General features: G+C 47.9%; 1 protein-coding gene across 1 annotated transcript; it reads left to right on the top strand.

Annotated features, from left to right (window-relative positions):
- Positions 1-1,159: 1,159 nt before the first annotated feature.
- Positions 1,160-4,103, top strand: LOC133922107 (exocyst complex component EXO70B1-like). Its single transcript, XM_062367282.1, has 2 exons — positions 1,160-3,484; positions 3,760-4,103. The coding sequence occupies exon 1, from the start codon at positions 1,420-1,422 to the stop codon at positions 3,460-3,462; it is 2,043 nt and encodes a 680-aa protein (XP_062223266.1). The 5' UTR covers positions 1,160-1,419; the 3' UTR covers positions 3,463-3,484; positions 3,760-4,103.
- Positions 4,104-9,645: the final 5,542 nt, after the last annotated feature.

Genomic DNA, 9,645 nt, shown 5'->3' with positions numbered 1-9,645 from the left:
AACAATTACTAAGAACAAATACCTCGGTTGTAAAACAATTGCACAAGTCAACAGAAAACATGGTGACTCACAGTTCTGGTGAGGACTAATGAGTGTCAAACCTTTGTTTCTCCGTTTTGGAAGATTTAGGATACAAGATGGCACTCAAGTTAGATTCTGGGAGGACAAATGGTTGGGAAATAGATCATTTAGAGATCAATATCCAACCTTGTATAACATCGTTCGACAAAAACATGCCACGGTAGCGATTGTTATTTCATCTGACCCTCTTAATGTCTCTTTTCGCTATATGTGGTTCTTACTTCAGTGAGTCACTTTTACAAAGGATAACCTTGTAAAAAGAAATTGGAAAGGCAGTGAAAAAGGTTGTTTTTGTCATAACAATGAAACAATACAACATCTCTTCATTGACTGTCTTTTTGCTAGGTTTATTTGGAGAGTTATTCACATAACCTTTGGCTTAAGGCCTCCAACTAGTGTAACCAATATTTTTGGCTCATGGTTACATGGGGTCAATATGGAGCTTAGGAGAGAAATTCTTGTGGGGGCTAGTGCTATGTGCTAGGCAATTTGGCTTCATCGGAATGCTATAATTTTTAACAATGCAAACATTTAATCTTTTTTTCACATGGTCTTTAGGGAACATATTAGATCCGTTCTTGGGCTTTACTTCAAAAGGTAGAAAGAATACAAAGTATGAGAGTTGTATGCAGCCTTTTGGAGACCATAACAGTGGAGACCTTCACTAAATATGGGTCTCCACTAAATATGGATGGAAGTTTAGTAGTCGCATTTGTGCCTAGTTTTTTTTCCCCACTCATATGTGATGGCAACGTTGGGTCTTCCGATGAATAAAGTATGATTGCTTGTTTAGTTGAGCTATGTAATAAATATCAATCACATACATCTATGAATATAGAGGCTAAAATATTTTTATTATTTTGATGAAATATAACTTCCTTTATTAAAAAACCTAAATAATCTTATCCTAACCAATCTAACCTCATACTACAGTGCGATAGTTTCACATGAATTCCTGCACATAACAACTGCATTGTCATGTTCAAAAAATCATGCGCTCTCTCTTTTTCCAAAAAAAAATAGCACTGCATTTTGTTCAATTGAAAAGACATTGCCCCGGTCCCCGAAAAAATACAGCACCCCTGGGCGGCAGGCCGGCGCAGAGTACAGGTTCTTCTAGTTTTTTAAGCTGAAGATGGCAGCGCAGTGCCGAGGATCCTAACACGCAAATCGATACACCTACACTACATCCCCTGACGCTGCGGCGACCGCGCACACACTCCCCGGCGCGGCGGCGACCCAACACAGGAGTCAAAGAAAGGCAGCAGCAGCGGCAGCGTAACATCCAAGTTACCTCCACCACTCCAATAATCCCCACCCCACCCGAGGCGATCGGCGATGTCGTCGGCGGCGCCCCCACCGTCCCAGCCGGAGTCCCCCTCCACCGGCGGGGACAAGGTCCTGGCCACGGCGCAGCACATCGTCAAGTCCCTCGCCACCTCCAAGAACGCCGCCGACGACATGATCCGCATCCTCTCCGGCTTCGACAACCGCCTCTCCTCCATCACCAACGACCTCTTCCCCTCCCCGGGCCCCTTCTCCGCTTCCGTCTCCGCGTCCTCCTCCGAGATCTCCTCTACCGCCGCCTTCGAAGCCGCCGACCAGCTCATCCAGCTTTGGGACGCCACCCCGGAGGCGCTCGTCTTCGAGGCCCCCGAGGACGACGTCGCCCAGTACCTCGCCGCGGTGGACGTCGCCGTCGAACACCTCGCGCGCGGCGGGGCCGGGGGCGCGCGGGCCGGGGTCGCCGTCCAGCTCGCCATGGCGCGCCTCGAGGAGGAACTCCGACACCTCATGGTTCGCCACGCCGTGCCGCTCGACCCCACGGGACTCTTCTTCTCGCTCCGCCGCCTCTCGCTCGAATCCATGGACGACCTCGACGCCTCCCCTGAGTTCGACGCCGCCACGCCGAAGAGCCAAGAGGCCGCCGCCGCGCCGGAGACCGCGCGCTCCGCCGCCCTGGGGATGGGGAACCCGTTCGAAGACCAGATGTTCGATCCCGTGCGGCCCGAGGCCGTTGACGAGCTGCGCTCCATCGCCGACCGGATGGCGCGCGCAGGGTACGCGCGCGAGCTCGAGGACGCCTACTGCGGTGTCCGACGCGACCTGCTCGACGAGTACCTCTCCGTGCTCGGCGTCGAGCGCCTCAGCATCGACGAGGTACAGCGCATCGAGTGGAAGCAACTCAACGACAAGATGAAGAAGTGGGTGTACGGGGTCAAGACGGTCGTGCGCGTGCTGCTCGCTGGTGAGCGCCGCCTCTGTGACCAGGTGCTCGCCGCGTCCGATAAGCTTAGGGAGGAATGCTTCCTTGAATCCACCAAAGGATGCATTATGCAGATCCTTAACTTTGGGGATGCTGTGGCTGTGTGTCCCCGCTCGCCGGAGAAGGTGCCCCGGATCCTTGACATGTATGATGCACTCACGGAGGTGATCCCTGAAATGAAGGACTTGTGCTTGGGCAGTTCTGGGGATGGTGTGATCAGTGATGTGCAGACCATTCTTGATAGGCTTGGGGATGCTGTCAGGGGTAACTTGTTTGAGTTTGGGAAGATGTTGCAGCAGGAGACATCACGGAGGGCAATGACAGCTGGTGAGATCCACCCGATGACACGCTATGTCATGAACTATTTGAGGTTGTTGGTTGTTTACAGTGAGACACTTGATGTCCTATTGGATGATGACAGCGATGATCACAATGCTCTTGGAAGTTCTGATGATCAGGATCAGGAACACCTGGAGAGCATGACCCCTCTTGGAAGGCGCCTTCTGAAGCTGATATCTTATTTGGAGGCCAATTTGGAGGAAAAGTCTAAGCTCTATGAAGATGCTGCACTGGAGTGCATATTTTCCATGAACAATTTGCTCTATATTGTTCAGAAGGTAAGGGATTCCGAGCTTGGAAAGATTTTAGGTGATCACTGGATAAAAAGGCGTAATGGTAAGATTCGGCAGTATTCAAAGAGCTACCTAAGGCTTTCTTGGACCAAAGTTTTATCTTATTTGAAGGATGGTAGCCATGGGAGTGGGAGTGGGAGTGGGAGCGGGAGCGGCAGCGGCAGTGGCAGTGGGCATTCGAGTTCTAGGATGTCCATCAAGGATAAGTTCAAGAACTTCAACATGGCCTTTGAGGAAATCTACAGAAACCAGACACTCTGGAAAGTTCCAGATCCTCAGCTCCGAGAAGAGCTGAAAATATCTATATCTGAAAATGTAATTCCAGCATATCGTGCTTTTTTGGGCAGATACGGTAATCAAGTGGATGGGGGAAGAAATTCAGGAAAATATATAAAGTATACCCCTGAGGATTTGGAGAGCCAGCTCTCTGATTTATTTGAGGGGTCGCAAGGGTCTGCCAACCACTCTAGGAGAAGAACATAATTCTTGTCAGATCAAGTTTCAGGTATGATTTTTTTAAAAGGGTCATATATTGATGAATTGCTGTACACATCACATCTGTTGATCGGATGCTTGTTCCCATAGTAGTCATTACAATACTGTAATACAACACGTGGGTGTGTACTAAGAAATGTTGTACATTTATTATCCTTCTTTTAGTTGTGGTCTGTGCTGACTATTTCACATTAGCTGTGAAAAACCATTTGCCACTAGGTAGGGTATTGAATCTCCCATGTTGTTCAGTTGGATTAATCGGGGTTTACTATATTTGTCGTGCAGATGTGTCATAGTCTGTTGTTGATGATGATGATGATGGAGAATATATGATGTTAACTAGAAAAACTTTGACTTTTGTACCTTAAAGTTTTGGATTATCTGTCTTGTACTTGCAAAGTTAGAAAAAAAGAAAGCTTACCAGCTTGCTCACCATCTGCTCTCTTGAGGTAGCTCTGATTTTATTGTCTCTCTGTGACTTGTGAGCATCTTGTATAAGGAACCATGCCATCTAGTCATTGATGATAATATTGCTCTTTTGTAACTTTCAAAGTTTTACCTTCCATACACTACTGCCCGATTCAGCCTCATATTTTATATATAATATCTTGCCATTCGCAATTTTAGCTCTGTGTTGCTTTCTGCAATCAGCGTGTTGAAGTATGATCCATCTTTTCACTTCCTCAAATATTAAGCTTTTAGGGGAATATATTATGCATGGAACTCAACTTGGTATAAGAAACCAGCGGGTCCTGAGTTTGAGACCTGGTTGGCGCAAATTCATGAAAAATTAACTGTAATGGTTTAGGGCGTCCATTGGTGAGACCAAGAGGTTCCCAAGGGTGGTCTCGGTCCTTCCGTTATCAAGTCCATATTGCAGCCGTAGTTCACTCTGCATGAGCTAGAGTGTTTTAAGTATGAGTAGGTTGCCTACTTTCCTCAGCTTAACTTTTGGGTGAAATGGTAAGTGCATCAAACTCAATTCACTTTAAGTGTCTCAGTCCTTAATTCTTAGTATCTAAATGATTGTGTTTCACTTATTCGAAACATGCTATTTTATGTATTCGAACTGTTGTATTGTATAACTATATATGTATCGCAGGCGTACCAGTATACCAATGTATACGAAAGAACAAGAGACAAAATGTAATTGAAACATGTAACTTTATTCATTTATTATTGAAATCATAAAGTACAGTTTCATAGATAAAATGTCTCACACATACACACATACGCACGCGTTACCGACTATTTTTCTTTTGGCGATTGATGATTCTGGTTCCCATGGTCTCGCAAGACCTTCAGTTAATTACGTCTGGTTTTTCGGACAACCTCCAATTAAGTTGTTGCTGATCGTCGCCAGATCATCTTCGAGTTTGCAAGGCTGTAGACACACGTATCGAAGACAAAGCAGGAATGAGCATTAGATAATAAATAAAAGTAAAAGGCGGGATAAACAGTCTAGCGTGAATTTTATGGACTGTTTATATATCTTGGATCATTATTGGCTGAATAGCTTCAGAATTTGTACAGTCTCTCATCACCGGCCTCAGCCTCAGGTGACATATATAAGACGAGAGAGAAAGGTTAGGGGCACGACGTCTCGTATAGCTACAACCAGCATTACCTGAGAGCCCAGTGATCGGTTTAGCCACACTAAACCCTCCCTTGACCTTAGCCCTAGTATCATAGGTCTCAACAACATAGGCAATATTCCCCCTTTAGCCTCACTGTCATCATTACTTAACTCAAAGGCAACATCATTACTTAACTCAAAGGCAACAGGCAGCCACAAGTCAAACCAACAAGGTTATAACCAGCTTCACAGAAAGAAGCTTATCAGTGCTATAACCATCAATCCCGCAAAGAAAGCAAGAGCCACAGCCTCAACTTTATTGCCATCAATCATCAGAGAAATGAGCATTACTAGTAACAGCTCAACAAGACTAACGATAGCAGGAGGCCAAACTCACAGTCACCAAGTCCCTCATCAAACCACCAGCAACCATAGTTTAAACCCCTTCATTACTAAAGGAATAGCCAACTAAACCGAGCTATCATAACGGGACAGTCGCAGGTAACAGACAACAATTTCCTTTAAGGCAGTAACATATGATTAATAACTAGACAGCAAAGGGTTAACACCATCAGCCACTTGAGAATAGGCAACCAGATACAATAACAGTGCCCAGAATTCGTTGATGAAGAAGGAAATGCCAAAGCACTAGCCTGATGTCCCAAACACGCCAACGCGTTAATGCCTAGCATGGACATCTCAACAACGCGGCCAGCATACAATAACTAGAGTGCAGCAAAGATCATCTGAACACCAGCACAAAAACACACCCGCAAGTAACGGCAGCAACCACAGACCTGGCCAAAGCATCTCAACATGGCGGAATACATCTTCACTAGGCCGGCCGGAGCACACGCATGGAGGCCAGCTCAATGGCACAACCGAAAAGTCGTGAGGCACACATGCACGGCGGCACAGAGGCACGCACGGTCCAAGACAAAACCAAATTCAACGATCACAGCATGAAGCCAGCCGGGCCAAAGTAAAACTCACCGTGCTCGTGCAGCACAGGGCACACACGGTCAGAGACCCACGGCCACGGCGCGAGCGCTGGTTAGAACCCAACTCGATGGCCAAGGCACGAAGACCGGTCAGAACACACCTGTATTACATGGACACGGCAACGAAGGCCGATCAGATCATCACCACAAAGCAAAGAACCACCGGCCAAAGCACGCAGCATAACTGTCGGAGGATGAACTCCACAAGCGAGGATCCGGAGGGACCCCCTTTGAGATTCGGCAGGGGGGATGATTCTGAATCTACCTCTTATGTGAATTGAATGAGAGTAAATGAGATGTAGGCGGAGTGGATGATCGGATGCTAGAGGAAATAAATGCTCAGGGGATTTTAGACAGGTTCGGGTCGCATGGAGCGCAATATCCTACTCCTGTGTGTATGCTATAAATGCTTTGGGAATGCCTCTCTGAGGATATCTTGTGTTACAAGAACTTTTGTCTAAGTCTAGAGCTTCGGTCTTCAAGCGCCGACCTCTCTAAGTTTCTGCTCGACTTCGTATGTCGTGATCCTGAGCCTTTCTCTTCTTCGAGGCGCCTACCCTTTCTTATATCCCGTCGGGGCGGCCTGGCGTGCCCAGAAAGGATGGTGCGAGTTCCAAGGTGTCATAAATGGAAAGCAACCATCATGGACTGCAGCTTGATGTTACGGGGGGTTGAAAATGCGCGCCCGTCCAGTCCTGTCGTCATCATCCCGCTTTTCAGCGGGTGCAGCAGGGAGGGTCCACCGGGCAGCCACCGAGCAACCCCGTGTGCCCGTCCGGTCAGAGCAATCCTAACACAGCAGGGCGACAGGCGATATGCCTCGAGCCCTGCGACGATATCCCGAGGCGCGCCGGATGACGCACGATGGGACCCACCGCATTAAATGTCCCCACACCTCCCTACCAGGCGATGGTAGGGACTGACAGCAGGCGTGGGGGGAGTGGTTGGAAGTGACAGGCCATGCTCCCTCTTAAATGCAGCATCGGGCCTCTCACCAATTGACACCTCACCGTTGTGTCCTTGTGGGGTCCACCGGCAAGGGGCTTCTCAAGTCCCCGGGGAACTTTGGGTGCTCGAGGATTACTGTTCATAACTCCGAGCACTCTCTCCCAGATATGCCTTTTCTCGATCCTCGGGGAACTCTGGGCACTCAGGGACCACTGTTCATGGCCCTGAGCACCTTCTCCCGGAACTGTGCCTGCTTGGGTCCTCGGGGAACTCGGGTACTCAGGGACCACTGTTCATGGCCCCGAGCACCCTCTACCGGAACTTGGTTTTCTCGGGTCCTCGGGGGAACTCGGGTACTTGGGGCCACTGTTCATGGCCCTGAGCGTCCTCTCCCGGAACTTGGTCTTCTCGGGTCCTCAGGGAACTCGGGTACTCGGGGCCACTGTTCATAGGCCCGAGCGCCCTCTCCCGGAACTTGGACTTCTCGAACCTCGGGGAGATAATCCCCAAGGGAGGGCGCCACGTGGCATTCTGATGTCCTGGCCTCGGGACTCGGGGACCCCCGGTTCCCATGTCACTGACAATAACCTCCACGGATGCGGCACGAGAGCCGGCTGGACACCATCACAGACAAAAGAACCACATGCTCGCACGGCGTAGCACAAGGCCGACCAGCGCCACCTGCTCGCACGACGCGACGAAAGGCCGGCTGGCGTAAACACCTATTCGCACGGTGCGGCTCAAGGCTGTCCAGATCACCATCACAGACAAAAGAACCACCTGCTCGCACGGTGCGGCGCAAGGTCGGCCCGTGTAAACACCTACTCGCACGGTGCGACGCATGGCCGATCGGCGTAAATCCCGGTTCGCACGGTGCGGCGCAAGGCCAGCTGGTGTAAATCCTTGCTCACACGGCGTGGCGCAAGGCCGATCAACGTAGGCACCTACTTTCACACGACCACAATACAAAAGCCGTTCGGCGCTCCTATAGCAGAAAGAAGGAGGGGAAGGGGGTGGCTCCTATGGAGACCCACTAGCGAGAGAGATGGCGGCCATGGCCCTCCGACGAGCAAGAACGACAACAACAATGCGATAGATTGAAGTGACGGTGGCTCTCTCTCTCTCTATCTCTATTCTCTCGGATCTAGCCCCCCTCTCTGTGTTGCCTCCTCCTCCTCCGCGGGCACCTCCCTCCCAGCCTCTTATAGCAACGGCTAGGGGTCTTCCCTCGAGGAGGAATCAGATCGAAGCGCTCGTGTTTTGGGGAAGAGATAGGGATGGGAAGAGATAAGCACGAGGATGAATTAGTTGAGGAAAGGATGCGGCGGTGGCAGTCCACTATCCAGAGGAGAGGGGGAGAGGAGCGCGCACGGCCAGGCGGCTTGGGCCTAAGAAGGGGTAGCGTGACCCAGCACAGGTCGTGGGCAAGGCGGCGTAGGAAGCAGCGCGTGCGACAAGGAAGAGAAACAGGAGTTGGCCACCCCCCTAGGGTAACTCGGGTGACAGGATAAGGAGGAGAGGGGGCGATTGGGCCGGGATGGTTTAGTGCGGGAGAAGGAGGTCGGCCGACTAGGCTGGGCCATGCGGCAGGGAGAAGAGAAGGGAAATGGGGCTGAGTCGGCTCGGTCTGGCAGAGGAGAAGGGGGAGGAAAGAGCCCATGCTTGGGTCTAGCTTTTTTTCTTTTCCTTTTTCTTTCTTTCTTTTTCATGTATATGTATAGACGTCGGTGCAAATATACGACAAAATGACATCGTACAAATAAAATCTCCATATGCATGTCACAGGGGGCTAAATGCTAGGATGGAATTATAGCCTACCATTCAAATGTTCTTGTACTTAACAAAAATATTATAGGTGGAAAGTAGAACATAGTAGAGTGGAAAGAAATGAACTCACATATTCATTGATGAGATTGTTTATAATATATATGTGATGAATGAGTATCTTTTTACCAACAGGCACCTGCTCATATGGATAACTGTTTAAGGAAGTTAATCATCTAATTACAAGATAATTGAGTATTATTATTTATTACAACACTTCCCTTGATCAATTATCTTTATATGTAAACATCTCATTGAAAACTCCTCCAAAACTCTATGGGAAAAACATAAGAAGAAAATAGCATATTGATATGCTATTAAAACTCTTTTAAAAATCCAATGAAAAAATGTAAAGAGAAAGTGATATGGCATATATTAGTTATTGCTTCATTGAAGCTCATATGAGAAAAGTAAATAGAAAAAACTCATTTGGTGAGCTTAGATAACAATAATTATGATCTATGGATCGTATTAAAATCTCCCAAAAATCTCTTGGAAAAATAGGAGGAATTATAATGATATGCTGTTAAAACTTCCTTAAAACCCAGTGAGAAGATAAGAAGAAAATGATACAGCATATATTGATTATTGTATCTTTGTTAACTCGTATGAGAAAACCTTCTAAAATGAAAAACCCATAAATGAGTTTAGAGAACAATAGATATGCTTTGTATACCTCCTTTAAAAATCCACTGGGAAAAAAAATAAGAGATATGATATATGATCTTGTGTAGATATTACCTTATGAAAAATCCTATATGAGAAATCGTATAGGAAAAACTCATAAAGAAAAAGAGTGCAATATAATTATGAACATGTTAT

This window comes from Phragmites australis, chromosome 6 (genome assembly GCF_958298935.1).
Source record: "Phragmites australis chromosome 6, lpPhrAust1.1, whole genome shotgun sequence".
NCBI classification, from domain to species: domain Eukaryota; kingdom Viridiplantae; phylum Streptophyta; class Magnoliopsida; order Poales; family Poaceae; genus Phragmites; species Phragmites australis.
This window is presented reverse-complemented; position numbering and strand designations above follow the sequence as displayed.

What these genes read in the sequence shown, in the direction of transcription:
- LOC133922107 (XM_062367282.1), top strand. Translation starts at nt 1,420, where the DNA reads ATGTCGTCGGCGGCGCCCCCACCGTCCCAGCCGGAGTCCCCCTCCACC.